Here is a 19,451-nt window from a genome sequence, read left to right as displayed (position 1 = left end):
GGGTTAGTCATCCAAACACTTGTAGAACTGCAAAAGACAGCTCTCCTGTCAGCCTGGCACAAGTGTAGGTACAGGCAAGTCATGAAAAAAATGAAGTTCATACCAAGATTAATAGCAATGGGAGGCACAGAAAAGCTCTATTAGATGCTTGCTTTCAACTTCAGTGATAAAGATAGAGTTTTAATACGAGATACTTTTGAGAGTTAAGCCTAATAGACTGTTTCTGCTTCAGAAGGCTAATTACTGCCCTTTGGTATTAAGAACATTGTAATACTGCATGAGAAAAGTAGATTGGATCTCTGGGAATCATGGCACAAAGGGCCTGCACATCCTGGAACACCAAACAGTGGCCCTTCAAAACAATATCAGTTCTTTAGATCAGTGAATATTGAGGATTTTGTCAGTCACTGACTGAAGCAGCACCTTTAGAAGCAACCCTTAAAAATCTGTCAGTTGCCTCCCATGTTAATTGAGGAACACATTCAAACAGCAGATAGACAATTTATGCAATGAAAGGTGTCAGAAATGCTTTAATGTTAGCAAAATGACCTGTTGATGGGAGTTTTCATAGAGAAGCTAGTCAGTGGCAATAGAGCTAAGCCACTGGATCATACACTTGCAGAGGCAAGTATTAATTTAATTTGTTTCTGCCATAAAGTCTGATCTCAAAATCATGCATCAGTAAGATTGGAGTAAGATGGTAAGAATGGAGTCAGAATACTTGACCTGATACATAAAGACACACTGGTGCCTTCACCATGCTCACTGTGGGTATGGGCACTGGCATAAGACTGTGAGTTTAATTCACATATTCTCTGCTTTCAAAGCAGAAAAATCTGCATTAGAAGAAACTGTAGAACATCTCATTTTGTGACAATAACAAGCATATTAGGTTAGTTTATTTTCAAATCCTCACACAAAATAAAAAAAACCATACTTACTGTAAGAATCCCATGCCATAAACCAACATCCTTCTTGAAATCTAATACATTCACAATTGTTTCAGCTGTCCAACACAAACAAAAGAGAGTTTATTTTTTAGAACATGGCATTGACCCAAGGCAAATCCACTCAAAGGAAGGAAGCTTCAGTATAACATGACTGATGACCTCCAAGCTTAACTTTCACAGTAAGTCTCCACTGCAGGATTTGTATTGGCTAGGACATTATTTGTAACTCTCACTAAGATATTTTAAATGTATGTGTATTTTCCAAAACCAATGGGAAAAAAAAATCAGTTTTTTAAATCGAGACTCCTTTGACACAGATCTATGTAAAATATAAAACAGGACCCTGGTGAGAAACAAATTACAATTCACACTGGGCAAGGGAAGCACAGTCCATACCTTCTGTGTATCCACACGCCTGGGTCAAAGCTTGGCAGTGTGTCAGCAGTGCAATCCTTGTCACAGTCACCCCCAGCACACTGCCATCTTTACACGTTTTGTACTAAAAAGAAATAAGCAGGGAAAGTCAATCTGCAATAGTTGTCCTACTTCCATTATTTAATAGCTACACTTAAAGTGTTTTCTACGTAGGTGAGTGATGGACACATCTAATAACTCTATTTTAAGAAGGCAGCAGCATTGAGGAGTTTGGGAGGCTTTTATTTGTCAAAAGACATTTTTTTTCAGATAAGCTTTCTCTTTTTGACTGAAGCTTCCCAGGCTTGATATCAGAAATCCATCTGCTCTTTGAATAATGGCATTAAGGAAAAATAGTTCTAACAATCCTGATCATGCTAATGATTAAAGGACTGGCTAGATTTAGCAGAGAATAACCCAGTTCAGACTGCTCAGTGTTTGTATGTTAGATTTTATAGGCCAACCAATAAACCTGAGCTTCTCTCTTCTGTGTCTAACAAGGCAGGGGATACGAGCTGACCTCAGAGTCCTTCCTGGGTGCTGTTATAATAAACTAGAGGGATACGGCCTGAAAGACATAAGGTCTTTGATCAGAAGCATACGAAAGAGTCGTGAGAAAGTAGCATAAAAAAGGGGTGGGAGGTCATGGCTGATGATTGCAATAATTTTTGTAACATTGTGCAAGAGTCTGAAAACTATCAGTAGCAAGTAAATTAAACATTTATCTTTCTTGATGATGAAGACAATCAGCAAGACTGAAAATGGAGACGTCTCTGCTTCTCTAGCCCAGTATTCTGACTGCATGAAGACACAAAATACCTTTGCTCCATTCACTTGAACTTAATCCCTTTGAACAGTCATTTAAATTCAATACTAATATCACTGAAGTCAAGGCATTTGAGTCTATGCAGAAGTGGGAAAAAAGAAGGGGAAAAAAAATAAAAGAGAAAAATTAAACTTAACAGCATTGCTAATTTTCCCTTCCTGATGCTGGTCTTCTGGGGGCAGCATGACTCACAAAGCAGTAAGTGACAGGGAAGCATTTGAACAAGAATGTTCTTCTCTTTCAAAGGGTCTGAAGGTTGAGATATGAGAGCCAAAGCTTCACTGTGAAACTTGCTGTCTATCCACCTCAAGGCCAGTGGGCAAGCCCACACTGTGAACATGACTGAGACTGGTCAAGGTAAGTTTAATACAAAAATGTGGCAGCCTCATAAAAGTATTAATGTTAGAAACTCTCAAAATGCAATTTAACATTTCATTAACTTTTCTGAGATCAATATCCAGTATAATTTATTAGAAAATATTACTTATTAACAGGCTAAAACAGGATGTTCTTGGCCTCTGTAACTAGTGAATGAATAATGATGTTTACCTAATCCAGAAGTGCCATATGCAATGACTCGGGGAGAAGATGCATCTTCATTTACTCACCTCAATGTAAGCTGTGTCATTGTTTGCATCCTTGATGTGTGGGAACCAGTCACGAGGAGGTTTGGAGAGATGTTTGGACTCTGTGACAAACCACAGCAGCTTTGGCCAGCCTGAAGGTACAAAGACAAGTCAGCTTTCATTGAGCTGCTGCCACATAAGGGAAGACAAAATTCTTCTTTTTAAACCTCAGTGTAGCACGGGAAAGATTTTCCAGAACTGCTCTCTTAACACAGCTATCATGGCCTTCTCAGATGATCCCTGAAGAAAAGGCTGGGCAGTTTAAGCTGTTATTGCCCCAAACAGTTCATTACCACTTTCCTGTCAGAGGTTACTGTCCCCACCACTTAGCTATAGGACTGAATCCTACGAACGCTTCTCATCTACTCCCGAGCTCAATCTCTTGTCCTCTGTTTGTGGCCACAGGCAATCTCAGTAGCCTGGCTGAGCCAGTGGAGAACCAGGTCAGAAGCACAGCCACGAGAAGTGATCTCTGCCAGACAGCCAGAGACACAGAGCCAGGGCAATCGTGTCCCAGCAGCCACGGCTGCTCCTGTGGCAAGTGCTTCATCACAGGCCTGGTCCTCGCCCACTGCAACTACACGAGCGCAGCGGCTGTTACCGTAGCAGAAGACCTGATAGCCACGGCAGACAAGGGCCACCTTACCTTTAAACTGTGGTATCTCCCCTGTGGGGCTTTTGGGCAGTCCTTTATGGCATGCGTCACTAGTCAAGGCCACGGTAACTCCACAGCTTCCAAGCAAAAAGCCTATTTGTTGACTTCCTGCATCCTAAGAGATGGCAAAATAAAAGCAACACACAGAATTGATCAGAAGTGATTAGGGGCTGAGAATGTTACTGGCTTTTGGCACAGTATCTTGAGAGGAAAAGAGTCTCCTTCCTTCAAGCAACGTAGCCGATTATCAAAATTCGTTTGCACGTGGACAAAGGAATTCCAGCACCTAGGTACCTTCTTGTCTGTAACAGCATAAATCATAAAGAGGGCTGAAGCCTTCAGATGGTGCCTGCTCTCACATCTCCTCAGAAGTGACATGGAGCGGCTGGTACGCCAGAGGCTTGTGCCATCCAGCTCTTCCCCTGAAGAAGTGAGCGGACAGGAATCTCACAGAGTTCAGCACAGGCAAATGCCATGTCCTGTACCTGGGCAGGAACTGCCTCATGCACCAGCAGGGGCTGGGGGCTGACTGGCTGGAAAACAGCCTTCTAGTAGAGGACCTGAGGTTCCCCGTGGACGCCAAGCCGAATGAGAGCCAGCAATGTGCCCTCACACAAAGAAGGCAAATGGTATCCTGGGCTGTGTTAGGCAAAGTATTGTCAGCAGGTTGAGGGAGGTGATCCTTCCTCTCTACTCAGCACTAGTGATGCACATCTCAGGTGCTGGGTCCAGTTCTGAGATTCCAAGTACAAGACATGGAGCTACTGGAGAGAGTCTAGCAAAGGGCCATATGATAACTCAGGAACTGGAGCATCTCTCCTAGGAGGAAAGACTGAGACAGGCAAGACTGCTCAGCCTCAAGAAGAGAAGGCATAGGGAGGACCTCATCAATGTGTACAAACATATGAAGGGAGGATATAAAGAAGACTGAGTATGGGTCTTTCCAGTGGTGTCCACTGATGGGACTAGAGGTAATGGGCACAAACGGAAACAAAGAAGGTTCCCTCTGAACATCAAGAAACATTTTTTTACTGTGAGGGTGACCAGCACAGGTTGCCCAAAGAGGTTGTAGAGTCTCCACCCTTGGAGATATTCAAAAGCCACCTGGATATAGTCCTGGGAAACCTGCTTGAGGTGGTCCTCCTTGAGCAGGGAAGTGGAACCAATGACCTTCAGAGGCCTCTGCCAACCTCAACCATTCTGTGATTCTGTGGCAATTCTAGGAAATAATATGGGTTATAGATGCTTCCACCTGGAGAAAGCTTTCAACCCTTAAGATCTCATGATGGGCACACACTGATGACAGTACCACCATTTATGCTGATCCAACCTGGTTTGTCAATAACCATTTCATTGAGTAGTTACAGGCACATTTCAGGAGCACTACTGATAGTGAAGTGCCCATTAGAAGAAGCACATTACTTCTTACTTGCATCAAGGGGATAGAGGCAGTGAGGCTAAAAAGTCATGTAATGATTTTCCAGTCTATGCCATAGCTGTTCTTTAGGAGATGCTATGCTTCCACAGCACTATGTCTGCTTTATGTATAGACTCTTATCATGATTCTTTAATGAACTTTACATCTACCCACTAGGCTCTTCAACAGAGAAAAGCCCTAGATGTTAAACGCACATAGAAGTATTAACCCTTTCTTCACAGAACGATCCTACAGAAAATAGCCTATGGACTCTTAAAAGACCAAATTAAAATATCCTTCCAAGCAACCATAAAGCACACTTAACCATGGAAGCAACCAGAAATATAGAACAGTTGCCTTAATCTATTCAAAGTAAAACTGCACGAATGAAAGCCCCAAAGACTATTTGACTCATTTTTAATGCAATTTTTATGTAGTCAAATAAAGCCATCTAAAATGGGGAAGCAATGAGATCAGAGGGAAAATAAAAGCCTACTTGCTCTCCATTCCACCTCAAAATATGTATATTGCACCAATTATCAGAACTTTGATAGCTGAGCAAACAATGTGGGACAATTAACTGATCTGTCAAAACTATGCTATGTAACTCCTTCCATCCAGGATTACTGCATTTGCTTTTGTCTACTATACTCAGAATGCTTATAGAACCAGGAAAAATTGGCAAGATACTTTTTCAGGAAGGCTTTTTAAAATTAAGTTTGCACATCATCTTTTTCAATTAAAAAAGAAGGCAGGAGAATACCCTTTGAACAACAGAAAATAATGCTGATGTATCCAGGAACAATGTTTTGGGGAACATGTCAACCCCACCATACCTGCACCAGGGGGGCTTCCAGGAAAAAAAAGGGTTTTGGCAGGACTTACTGTCCTCACTGACTCTTGTATTAGCTGGTCCATATCTATGTTGTCAAATCCCTGGGACAGAAGATCCTGGTTCCACATTAGGCTGACACCTGATGTCGCTGCTCTTGGACTCGCTCAATGGAAAGAAATGTGGGTGCTGAACAGTGCAGGAAAGGTGGCTTTCTTTGGAGGTACTTCAGAAGGAATCCGGGAAGATGAGAACTGGAGTGGGCCATGGGGAATATCACTCATTGGGCAAGACCTGCTACTTTATCATGTATGAGGGAGGTCACCATTTTCTTAAAATATCAAATCCATATTACCGTTACTCAAAATTTCCACCTAAATTCAATCTAAAAAATGGCTATCAATGTATGCATAAGTATGAATTTCTAACTACCAATTACAAAACAACATTGCATATAAATTTCCTAGTTGAATGCAACTGCATCACTATCAATTTTAAATTAAAATTAAAAAGTTGTTTTAACTGTATGCCCTATAAAAGGCTGCTAGCAAACTGTTTCACCACTGTACCAAGAAAATACTGATTCTCAGGATATCAAACTCCATTTCATGCAGGACTTTATAAACAGAAAGTGAACTAATAAATTCCATAAGAAATCTAACATATGTAAACCAGTCGAAAATCTGGACCCTAGAGCAGCAGCATACCACGGCCCTAGGGCACGCATCAGTTAAGAAATGATCTGTCAAGCTCTTCTCATAGGAAAACAAAGCAATGGAGAAAGGAATTTGTATTAACAGATGGAGTTTTTCAGAAAACACAAGAATGACTATGCTTCTACTCAGTGCTCTCTCAACGGGTTTAGAGCATGTCCATGGAAGTATTATTCACTACTCTTGTAGTAGTTTACACACAAGCAGAATCATGCACAGATTACTTAATACAAGCTACTCACATGTCACAGTTTCTAATAACAGACTGGTTTACATTGTGACAACCCCATCTCAAACAGCACTAAAATCTTCATCCCATTCTTTTCTGTACAGGTAATTCTTTTATTTGAAAGGACAACACAGCTAAAAAATTCTGTGACCTAACACTACCACAGGAGACTGGAAGCATTTCACCATGGGTGGACAATATCCAGTGTCATTTACAGACTCCCAAATCCTATGCCACGCCAAATTTGGTGTCCACACCAAATCCTACCTTGGAAGAAAAAAGCAATTCAAGTTGCTGATGTAGAGGTACTGTGACAGACACTGCTCTCAACAGCCATAGGAACTCCAGCTGAGGATCTTACAGTGTGAACACAATGAGGCTTTCTAGCAGTCTGCTAATCTGTGTCCATCATTCCTACTTTCAATCTCAGTCTCACACCTCCTAGCTAGTTATTACCACTTAGTTATTGTTACTGCGTACTTCTGGTGGCTTCATCCTGATCTAGAAGCAAGAAGTACTGCAGAGAACAGAGACATGAAGAGAGGGTCAAAGTGCCTTGCCCATGCAGGCTCTCCCCTGTGCTACCTGCTGCCTCACAGAAGCACCACAGAAGCAAGTGGTGTTGAGCTACTGGACCGACAAGACATGGAAGATCATAGAATCATAGAATCCTTTAGGTTGGAAGGGACCTCCAAGATCATCAAGTCCAACCACTGAGCCATTAGGGCTCTAAAGTCCTCTGCTAAAACAGATCGGAATCTGTCAGGGTTGGAAGGGACCACATGGATCACGCAGTTCCAGCCCCTCTGCCATGAGCAGGGACCCCTCCCCCTAGATCAGGCTGCCCAGAGCCGCATCCAGCCTGGCCTTAAAGCCCCCCAGGGATGGGGCCTCAACCCCCTCCCTGGGCAACCCATTCCCGGGTCTCACCACTCTCATGGCGAAGAACTTCTTCCTCATGTCCAGCCTGACTCTGCCCACTTCCAGCTTTGCCCCATTCCCCCTAGTCCCAATCGCCTAAAAAGTCCCTCCCCAGCTTTCTTGTAGGCTCCCCTAAGATACTGGAAGGCCAAAATAAGGGCACTTTGGAGCCTTCTCTTCTCCAGACTGAACAGCCCCAACTCGAGATCTCAAGATCTGAAGCCATTTCAACCTAAGAGCCTTATACATCCCACAGACACACCACAACCTTATCTACACACTCAAGCATGTAAACATGATAGTCTTCATTGCTCCCCATACCTCAGTGTGACAGGTCCAGAGCAATAAGGAACTTGGGTAAAACTTTTAAGTTTGAAAAATTAAGTTTGAGTGGAGAACGCAGTCATTTGTGTGAAGCAGTCAAAGCTTCCTTGTGGGCCAGGAAGAAGACTTTAAAGGCATTGATTATTTCAGATTTCAGAGACAAGCTATCAGCACTTCAGTACAGTAAAATTAATGTCTGCAACACTGAAAACTGCTTTGTAAGTAGAAAAAAGAGAAACCAAATAATCTGCTGCAAAAAAAAAAAAAAAAAAAAAAGTCCTCTTCCTCCCTGAAAGAAAATCACTTTCCTGCCTGTGAAGGACAGGATACACTGTTTTGTCAGCAGTGTTACTTGCTGTTTTGGTAATTTATGCTAATCTGCCACTTTGGCAACTCCCCACTTGCCACAAACATTTTTCTGAATTTTGTCAAGGTAGAAAAAACCTCAGGGAGTCAGCAGAGACCAGGTGAAACAACTCGACAAACACAGTCCCAACTGCAGACAGGGAGAGACCTGCCAGCAAGGCTCATTGTCAAATCCTCCACTAGTTATAGTCTGAAATGACATGTAATGCAGGTGGAAGGCAAAAGACAGACCTGAGGTATTGTAGCACAAGGTTTGAGGCCAATTGCTGACTTTGGAACTATCACTTTACATTTCTTGAAGGCACAGCACTTGTTGAGGTATGAAAAATGAGGTCTGCACAGCTTTAGACTGTGTCTGCACACACCTAGAGAGATCAATCCTTCAGATGAAGCAATCTGGAAATCCTCTCTGCTGTAGGTAGCCATTCAAGGTTCTCTAAAGACTTTTAATAAAAGTTCCTGGAGGCAAATTGTCTTCCTCCTGCTGCAGAGTGATAATTCATTGTCAAGATAAAAAAAAATCCCACGTGTGGTTGCATTTCATCACACTGTTAATGTCATTTTTATAATGCATTGTGAGAGTATCTGTGTGAAGGAAAACAATGATGATCCCTCCTCCTTAAGTGAGGGTGCATGTCCTTATCTAATAAGGAAAGAAGGAAGAGACAGCCTGTGCAAATGTTGGCCTGATAAAGGTTACTCCTGTCCACTTGCAAATCCCAGACTGCCTTCAAAATGAGAATTATGTGGCAAAGCATCACAGACTGAACTAATCTTGTTTTCTGTTACGATGCTTATTTGGTCTCCATTTGCCCTTAACCTAACAAAAATTCACTGGTAAAGAGCAAATAGGGCAACCATCAGACATAAAGGCCAAGCATCACTAGTTCTGAACCAAAAGTGAAAAGACATCAAGGAAAATCTCTGTTTTAAAAATGAAACACAATGCAGATGCAATCTTCATAACCAGCTTTAAGCTGAAGAAGTCTGCTGTTTTCTCTGTTTTCTCAGACAGAGCTTTGCTATCTGGTCGTAATCTGCACATGAAATCTGCGACCACGAGCAGTCTTAAGGCCCAAAAGTCTTAAAGAAGGCAAGACAACAGTTATTTTTGGCAGGGGACGCTGCATGAAATGGGATATGCTCTCTAGGAAACTACCATTTTCTAAACTCAAAAACATCAAAGGAAAACCCAGACTTTCAAGGGACTGAGATTCACTGTGGCCAGCTGAGCAAAGACTTCTGCCCCGTGCCCAGCTGCTGAAGCGTATGAAGAGGGAAGGATGGGCACAGGGCTCACGGGGTCCAGTGGTGTGCAACAGGGGCTCATGTGGGGCTGAGGGAACTTGTATTCTTTGGGTGGACTGGAAGACTATGTCACTGAACAGCAAACATATAACATTTTATGCATATTTTAAATCCAGTGGAGAAAGAGATGCATTGCCAAAAGATGTTCAAAAGCATGTAGAGCATCAGTGTTTCTGCCACACTGCAGCCCAAATGATGACTAAAGCTGAGAGGAAACAAATCTCATTTTATCTCAGGCCCTGAAACACTAGATAAGATGTCAAGGTGTATTTCCTTTGGGAACACAATTCTGCCTTCAAATGGAAGACAAGACTGGGACAATTTCACTGTCTTTAAAGAGATATATCTTTCCAGCTACTGTTAAAGCTTTAACAACCTAAATTCTCAGGATTTAATAAAATAGTCCCTGAAAAACAGTTTTTACCCTGTATGAAGCATCCTTTAAAAAAAAATCAAGTATCCTGGGGTGGGTATCTCCAGATTTCCTATGACAATACACAGACACACTTTTCCAATGAGACCGTCAGAGCCAGTGTCTGAAGAGGACAGAAATGCCTGCTGGAAGTGCACACAGCATTAAATCTAACAGGCTAGGAAATAATGTTTTGACTGAAAAATAGAATTTTACATGCTTTCATGGCATACCCTGCTACAAATACTCACTGCCTATGATAAGGAGGCCACAAAGATCTATGTGGGATTGCTTTGTTCATATGGTCACAGCATGTGATTGAGCACAACTATGAAAGTGCTTGGAGGACAAAAACTTTATTTTAAGATTAAAACTGATTAGCTCCCCTGACTGTATCAGAGCAGAATAATAATAATGTTCATGGCACCCATCAAATGGAAAAAAACATCAACTTAAAAAAATCTAAAGAAAAAGAAATCAAAAACGTATTTTAAAATCTTTTCATAAGGGAAATAATAAATTGCTATTTGAAATAGAACTTGACATATCAAAAATCCTCTATCATCTACTTTGATTGCCCATTCTGTGATGTATGCTTTATAATTCACATCATATCACACACAATGAAACAATCTGTAGTACTCCCGCTTCAGACAAGAGTAACAGAAGTGGCAGCTCTGAAGGAAGAGACGTTTCAGAGAACACATTGTTTGCTAGTGCTTGGGAAACAGAAAACATTTGGCGAGAGGGACACTATTCTGGAATAACAAAGCCCATAATCCAAGGGATGAGGATTAGTTATAAAAATTTTGTGGAGTGTTGATCTTATAGACATTTCAGTGGTATTAATGCAGGGAAAGAAGTAAACCAGGCTGTTTGTTCTATCACTACAGTGACCACGGAAACCCTGAACGCTGCTTCTAGAATCAAAAGTGAGTTTAGATGTACTTAAAAAAAACCTCTGGGACTTCAGGTTTTAATCTTAGATCTGACTTCCTGAGTTTAAAGAGTCAAAACTATGCTGATGTGAATGCCAAATTCCAGGTCTTTGCTGAACATCAGGAGGCATTCTGGGAATAAAATAAACTGGAGAATGCTGCATGGTTGCTGAGTATTCAGGCAATCCATCTGAGATGCCATGTCAGACAGCTCTCTTAAAAGTCCTTGGGGGAAGTACAACTAATTCTGGGTATTGTGTCAACACAAAGCAGGGATACAGAAGGAAAAACCAAAGAGAGCTGGACCCTCGCCTAATAATGAATAGGAAAAAAACCTTGTTGAAATCTTAAAAACATGACAGTCATGCTACAAAGAAATGGGAATGCACACAAAAACTATGGGCTGGTAAAGCAAAAGCCTTTACTTCCATATGGATAGAGATGTCTGCAGAGTAATATGGAAGCCAAAAGGCTATCTGGCTGCAAACACAGGAAAAAAAAAAAGCTGCGAAAAACTCTTCTTTATGAAGTTGCAGAACAGTATTAATACTGTTAATGCAAATTTTTAATATTAAAATGTAGTCATAATATAACTTCCTGAAATAGCTCATCCTGTATTATCTAAGTTTGCACCAGCCTGAAATATAATTGTTGGTCTATTTATTAGTTCACATCTCTGCCTTCCAGAAACCAAACCAAAAAATGACCACTGCCAGAATGTACTGAAACGTAGAAAAAAGAACAAATAATGGGAAAGCATAAAAGAACTGTCCAGACCATTGTGTGATGACACCAATGACATCTTCCCACGGAGGCCAGAAGCGACCCGCTGCCGTCTGACCGAGCAGAGGTATTCCTCCTGGGACTCCTCTGAATATCATTTGCATCTCATTGTTTCCACTCCAGTTCCCATTCCATATAAACAAACGTAAAAATATTTGCAATAGTATATGCTGTGAGATTGCCTAGTTTTATTTATAGATCATGTTGCTTTTTTAACTGTATCACCAACATCTCTGTTATTGTTTTATTGATTTGATATTTAAACATTATAGAATGGTCTTGGCAATAGTTAAACAGTCTGAGCCTATAGATACTCCTTTATAGAAATATACATATATACACACATGTGTAAGTGTATATTTATATATCAATATATACATACATTTAAAAAACAAAACTAAACAAAACCAATCACCCAAGAGGTTCAGGCAAAGTAGAGTAAGTTATTAATTTGACATAGAATATTTACTTGTCAGATGGATTTTATGGTTTACTGGATGGATGTGATATAAGATGTTCAAAAATAAGTCAGACCAACACCCCTCCATGCACTTTAAAATGTCATTTAGTTTCGGAAAATAGTAAAAGGGAAAAACATTAGATTTTTTACCCCTCACATTACTATTTTTTTTTTTGTAGAATGAAAGCAGACTTACCCATGTGAGACTGTATGATCTTAAAAAGTGCACAGTCTTCTCACCTTGTTTTGTTGATGCATTAAAAATCTCTGATTTATATTGAAATAATGCACCACATTATGCAACTGGCTCAAAGGTACGCCACTCACATGTAAAACCATGGGGATAGCCTGACACAAATGCATTGTGTTTCTACCAAATCGTTATCCTCATTTTAGAGTCATGTCCAGCTCTCAAATAAAACCATTTTACAAATAAAATAGCATAACTCTATTCCCCAACACAGGCAGACTAGTTGAGGTCTATTTCCCTTGGTTTCCAGTGCCCTTCCTTCCACCCAGCTACTCTCACATCTGCTCAGCTGGACCATGGGCTTTTGTTTTCTTATCTACTCACATCTCCACATCTCTCTCTAGTTCTTCAGCAAACCCTACCTTCCTCCAGCTACATGCCCTTCTCTCCCTGCAAGCTTCTGTCTTCGCCACGGCAAGGGACAACCACAGACATTGGCCAGGGCATGTCTGAACATGATGGAGAAATGGTGAGATCAACTCAGCTTCTCAGAGATGAGGAAGGTTCAGACATATTCAGTTAGGAAAGAATCTCTGATATTTTTAGCAGTTAAATTGCTGTGTGAAATGTGCAAGATCTCAAGCTTTTCTGAGGGCTTAGAAACTTGTTTCCATGGCTTTTTCTCTGAAAGGCAGGGTACCTGTCCATGAAACAAAGATTTGAGCTTCTGCTCCAGGGTGCTGTGACACCACAGCATTTCAAAGAAAAGCCCTTGACAATAGAAAAGTTGAAAATGGGAGCAAATAAACACATTTCCCCAGTCCTTTCCCTGGAAACACCTCATGGCTTCAGTCACAGTTTTCCAAAAGAACTCATTTAAAAAAGAAAGCTTGTAAGGATGAAAGAACACACTTTGTGTGGACAATTCCAGACAAAATAGTTGAAGGAAGGCATTATTAGTGCAAACTAATTGAGAAAAGATTATATAAGGGGATAAGACAAAAGGAACTTGTAACAAATAAATACATTTAGCTGTATTTACAGCCTTCAAGGCATACACACTCAATAAAAAAACAAATTCAGCAGCATCAGCGAAAGCTTCCCAGCCATGGCTCACCAACACCACTGGGCCCCCTCCCCTCCTTGCCCCCAGGCATTCTTTCTGGCTGAAACTGCTGTATCTGTCTACTAACACTTCCCTAGGACACGTGACTGAATCTCTGAACCAACACTGGAGGTGAAAGGGTTTGGATTAGCAATGGTTGGTTTTCTCTATGTATGTATAGTATATATGGGCAAGAATTCCCAAACCCCATTTGTTCAGGTGCCACCCTTGGCAGAGATGACTGTGGTGACAGAAGCTTCAGGACACACATGCACAGACAGACAGAGGAGAAGGCATTTCCATAACTGCTCTGAAGCAGCATACACAGCACTAGTGGCATTATAACATAGTTTGGGTTGCAGGGACAGGTGGAAAATCAGCAGTTGTTGCCAATGATTGATTGTCAGTGGCCAGCACTAGAATGGTTTGAGAGGCTACAAAGATAATCCACCTAGGACTTGCAGAACTGTTGTTGGAAAATTCTCCTCTCCTTTTCCAGACAGACCTGCATTTGCTGAAATTGCAAGCACATCTTCAGATTTTCCATCAAAGAAAAGAAGGAACTATATCTAGCTCACCACACAGCACTATCTTTGTATCCTCAGATTCAGAGCTACGTAACTACAAAAACATACTCAAAAGCTATGTTCAGTTGTGATTTGTTCTGACATAAGTTTTAAAATGCAGTATTGAGAAGAAAATCAGATCCCTACCTTTCTTGTAAGTGGCACTTCAATAGGGACGGGCACAACTTCTGCAAGCAGGCAGCCATAAAATGCCACCATGAAAGCAGCAGGATCATTGTTAGGAAACACGAGTGTTACCTGAAACAGAGAGACGTATGTTTAAAATGTTTCATCCTAGGTTTCAGATAGGGATAACTGGAGTTTCCATCCTTCCCTTTGGAGAGAGATGATTACTGAATCAGTTCTTTAATTATTCAAATACCTAATGAAAGATGAATGAGGAATGAAAAGAAATTTATTCTGATAGGTATTCCTTCTGTGAATGTTTTCACTTAGCATGTAGTTAAATATTTTCATGCTGTATTCTTTCCTACACGGACAATACCTTTCATTTGGTTCTCTGATTGCTTTGCAGATGTTAAATAACCAAGTCAATGGAATTAATAGAATTTTACATTCTAATTTAATAATTTGCCTGAAGTTATCAAAACCAAAGTGGATCTGTGACCAATTCTGTTTACCCAGGCTTACTATGTCATTATGTCAATCATTAACACGTTATGTTTTGTCTCACTATGCTTTGCCTCATACAACAATCTCATTTTAGGACTGGACTGCTGTCCAAGCATAGAAGTTTGTGTACTGTGTGAACACCGATAATGGATATCTAATCCATTAATTAAGAAGGAAATGTCACATCCAGAGCTGGTCGTTTAGCATGCAAATCTAGGCCTGGATTTGTTGAACCTCACAGCTTCAGGTCTAGGCGTACAGAATTATCTAGATAGAAGAATGCAAAAAAAAAAAGATCATAGCAAAAATCCTGTATTCTCACTTGGTGCTCTTCTTCCCCCAGCCCGCTGAACTGTGCAACTTACCTTCTGTGGACATTGCAGACAATGTGTTAGATCCTCCAGGGGCAAAGGGGAAGGAGAGGTGAGAGTGCACAGTCTTGCTGAGGATCCCGCAGCTTAGGGAATGCACGACTCCCCTGGCAAGGGCAGGGAATACTACTGCTCTCACTTACTGATCAGTGACCTCAGTGGCTAAATCCTGTTGACATTTTTGTTTTCATTCAGTCAGACCAATGTTCTCAGCTCATGTCTTAAACAGCTGTAACACAGCTGGGAACTAACCAGCATGGTCAACTGAAGTGGCATGCAAAAGGCATGGTGAATGATTTCAAACTTAATTCCTTTGGGCTGGCACATGGGATTGGAGTGTATTATAACAGCACCTTAAAATCTGCTGAAACTACTTAATAAATCTAGAGTTTTGACTGCCTTGACATCCATAGGAGTTCTGTGTTTCTCAAAGTAAAACCATCATGTTTTCATACACGCTCCACAGGTCAGTTACTGAAGATTTTAAGTGTTTCGAGAGTTCTCACGTGGCTTCAAAGATGGTCACCTTCCATAGATTAAGTTGATTTCTTCAAACTAGAAGAAACCTAACCAGCCTTACCTAAGTGTGTCCAAAATATATCTGTTTTTAAGCTGAAGACAGTAACTTCACAACAGTTTAGAGAAACTTCAGAGAAAATACATTGGTACTTTATTTGTACGCTTGTACATGAGATAATGCAGCTGCTGGAGATGGCTGTGCAGAGCTTACTGTATGGATTCTAGCTGTATTTACCATAAATAGCCTCAGGGGAAGAGGAAAGAAAGGGACTTTGCTAGGGGCACTGAAGGGATAGTAAAGTTTGCTGAGGCTGGCAAGCATCTGAAAGATGTTGAAAGATCCCAAAAGATACGTTGAGGATTGGTGGATTTTGTGCTGGTCTCTGCTTACATAAAGGCAGCAAAGGCTTGGCTACCAATCTTTGCAAAGCAGCTGACAGAGGTGAAAAACTCTCACTGAAGTCCAGTAGGAATGAGGAATTAACTTCCCTTCCAAAAAAAACATTAATAATAAACAGACCTGTACCAAATAAGTAATGTATGTAAAAGCAAAAAGGGATAAGGCTGAAGGTAAACAAAACATACCATTAAACCAACATATGTTACCAGGTGAGAATCTGGTTATCTAGTGGATATTTCAGAGGTCAAAGTTTATTTCCAGGTGTCTGCCTGGGGTGACACAAGGTTAAATTTAACAAGTTATTATAGAAGGGAAATGCAGTTTGTCATGTGCTATAATAATACCAGAAACAGGGAATGACATGCAGGTACATTCAATTATTTTTTGGCTCAGATAAGAACCTAAGAGGTGATGTAATGGTAGTCACAGAAGATGCTTTTAAAGGGAAAAAAGCCTTTCTAAATTTTATATAATATTAACATAAGGAAAAAATTACACTATCATTTAGAAAAGACCAGAAAGATATGCCTGTTTCATTTAGTATTTAAAAGCTACATTTAATTGTTGTCACACAAAATACATTACTTAGAATAAAAAGCCATCTTCAAAGAGGTCAGAAAGCCTTCATGTTATTACAAGAGGGGTATAAGAGCCAGAATAACAGCCTACAACATCCGAAGTGCAGTAAAACCTCATCTCCAGCATGCTGCTGCTTCAAACGCTGTTTCTGTTACACAGGGAAGCCAGGAGAGGGGTTTTCACAGCGCTAAGCACCCTCTCACCACCCAGCTAGAAACATTTGTTTCACTGTAAGCTAGGAGGGCTTATTTTAGAAGAGCTGCAATTTGTTCTTTATGTGTCCTGCACTAGCTAAACTTCCAGCTTTCAGCCTGAATTACCCACAAATCCTTTCTTAATGTTAGGAGATGCCAGTGCTGGTGCAGTCAATGAATACAAAGATGGGCAGTCAGCACACAATAGATAGGGAGAGATGCACATTGCCCATATGTAAGCTTTCTTCCTTTTGGAGCTTTCTGGGTGGATTGTTTTGGTGTGCACACTTGAACAACTTGTTTCTTCTGCTGTTGCTTAGAGACAAAATCATAAATCAAGTAAAAGAGATTCTTCAGATCCTACTCCTGGATGAATGCCATTGTAGGAAGCAATTTAGATTGACAATCTAGAGATTCTTTAGTTACATTCTTTATGATTTATTTAAAAAATAAATTTAGTAAGGATTGTCAGGTTTCTTTGTAAATTATTTATTTTTTTTCTGGGAAGCATTATTGCATGCTTTCATTTTTGAAGCCTTAAGAAATGTGTAATGGAAACAGAGAAGTTTCTCACATATGGTAGAAGGAGACCAAGTGAACCAACAAACTGAGAATTGCTATCAGCCCCCGGGAGAGAAAGACTTAATCCCACTCTGACAACTTTAATCACTAAAGACTAAAATTTGTATTTCTGACCAATTTGTTATGGAATATCCATTCCACAGCCTAAAGCCAACCTCGAATGAGACCTGTGGAAATTTCTATCCTGGCAGACAAAGGGGTAGCAGGCTCAGCCAGCCTTAACAGATGAAGGTTTGTAAGTATGTCATGAGCAAAAGCACAGGATGTTCTTGCCTTCATTTAAAAACTTCAAGTGTTATCTCTGTAGACCTTGCTCTCTATGGACTTTAGCACATTTATATATGCAGTGGTAACTGCATCAGAGTCGGGAACCAGCAACAGAAATATTCTCCATGTTACAAGTCAGTGTAATTTATTTATTTAACTGGCTGCCAAAATGTGCTTATTTTGCTTGTCTTTGTCTTCCACAATGCTTCTCTTGTTTCTATCATCTCAACAACTACAAAGTCATTAGTAAGTCATTTTTCTAGCCACATGACACCTCCAGGCTCCATAAGCAAGCTTTTACTAAACAGACAGCTGTTGTATGTCCAAAAATCACTTTCTATGGGAATGTTTATTGTTGATGTTGCCACAACTTCAAGTTACAATTCAGTAACTTGAACTCTGGATATTTTTAAGATTTGGTTGGACAGAGTGCTGGGCCATCTCGTCTAGACTGTGCTTTTGCCAAGAAAGGCTGGACCACATGACTCTTGAGGTCCCTGCCAGCCTGGCATTACATGATTCTGTGATTTACTACGCAATTTAAAACTTCTCTCTGAATGATCAGTCTTTTTCTGAATAAAAAGCAGACTTCACCCCTCAACATTTCACTTTTCTGAGCACCCCAAATACCTCATTCTCTATTTGTTAATGTGGGATCTGAATTGTCAGTTGTTACAATCTCTCGCTTCACACATCAGTAAATAAAAATCATTGTGGTACTCACTCTGTCTCCAGGTCGTACCATCGGTTCTTGCTTTGTGCCTAATTTATGTAGTATATTGTAAGCAACCTTCATACTTCTGGTCCAAAGTTTGCCTATTAAAAAAAAAAGGTGAAATTAATTAAAAAAATCTTCTTATGTTTCAGAAGATTATTAAAGAGAAAGAATACCTGCACAGTGGGGGAAAAAAAATAGTAGGAACATCTATTAGTTTTTCAACTAAATATCATACCACTACTGTGACTAGTGGAAATATTTAAATACTTCTCAGAAGCTTTCTCTGAACTTCTTTCTTCAAGATGGCAGCATTTTTTTTGTTGTTTTTTACAAAAAAAAAAAGTAAGAATAATTTTTTTCATGGCAGAAGCTTCTTACTTTAGAGAAAATTTCACCTTGACTCCAAAAATTAGCTCTTAGAAGCTGCTGGATCATCATTAAGTCCAGACATTCTCCTCATACCCTTAGCTGCAGCAACAAACCAGACAAGTCCCATTTCAGCCAAGACTGACCTCTGAGGGTGTTACTTAGTCTTCATGATGGCACTTCTATCAGCTCAAACCACCAAAGAAAAAAGGAAAGGAGTCCCAAGAAGCAGAGACAAAGAAAAAAGTCCCCAACAAACAGAAAACACACCAAAGCCAAAGAGGGACACTGAAGCAGCAGGGACCCTCTCATCTTCAGCACATCCACATGGCTGTGTTTTGTTTTTAATTCTGGGCCTTCTTCCATTTAACTTGGCTTTTTTGTCTCACCTGTTCCCATTTCACTTGCCCCGGGTACCCTTCCTTTTTACTGTCTCTCTTCTCCCCTGCTTCATCTCTCCAGCTCCATGCTTCGCTAATCCTTATCAAGACCCCACTCCAAAATTCTTTAAAGAACAAATCATGTTGCCAAGACCTCGTTGGCCACGTTACATGCCTTTCATTAATCCTTCAAGCGATCAGCATCTTCCAACTACACAAGCTCTCTCAGATGGCCTTTGTTTAGAAAGCTTGTTACTTCCATTTGAACAATACCAAACGTAAGAGCCCTTGTTCTTGGCTGGCCCCTAGGTACTGTCTTTAAGCAGTATTCAGTCTGACAGTAACAAATCTTTAATTCATGCCCACCGATAACTTCAATGAAAATAGGTTCTGACAACAGATTACCT

The 19,451-nt window shown here is 40.5% G+C and overlaps 1 protein-coding gene across 1 annotated transcript in view; it reads right to left on the bottom strand.

The window, feature by feature from the left end:
- The window catches only part of LOC103775063 (disco-interacting protein 2 homolog C), a gene marked incomplete at its 3' end in the record, with an annotated part of 96,068 nt that overhangs the window by 30,062 nt on the left and 46,555 nt on the right, over nucleotides 1–19,451 (bottom strand). The window contains exons 8-13 of the mRNA XM_008942506.1: nucleotides 18,305–18,396; nucleotides 14,183–14,293; nucleotides 3,463–3,586; nucleotides 2,799–2,908; nucleotides 1,347–1,449; nucleotides 942–1,006 (exon numbers count right to left, since the gene is read on the bottom strand). Of these exons, the coding sequence (XP_008940754.1) occupies nucleotides 942–1,006; nucleotides 1,347–1,449; nucleotides 2,799–2,908; nucleotides 3,463–3,586; nucleotides 14,183–14,293; nucleotides 18,305–18,396 (605 nt within the window). The remainder of the gene's footprint in view (nucleotides 1–941; nucleotides 1,007–1,346; nucleotides 1,450–2,798; nucleotides 2,909–3,462; nucleotides 3,587–14,182; nucleotides 14,294–18,304; nucleotides 18,397–19,451) is intronic.

This window comes from Merops nubicus, unplaced genomic scaffold, assembly GCF_000691845.1.
Source record: "Merops nubicus isolate BGI_N331 unplaced genomic scaffold, ASM69184v1 scaffold3486, whole genome shotgun sequence".
NCBI classification, from domain to species: Eukaryota; Metazoa; Chordata; class Aves; order Coraciiformes; family Meropidae; genus Merops; species Merops nubicus.
This window is presented reverse-complemented; position numbering and strand designations above follow the sequence as displayed.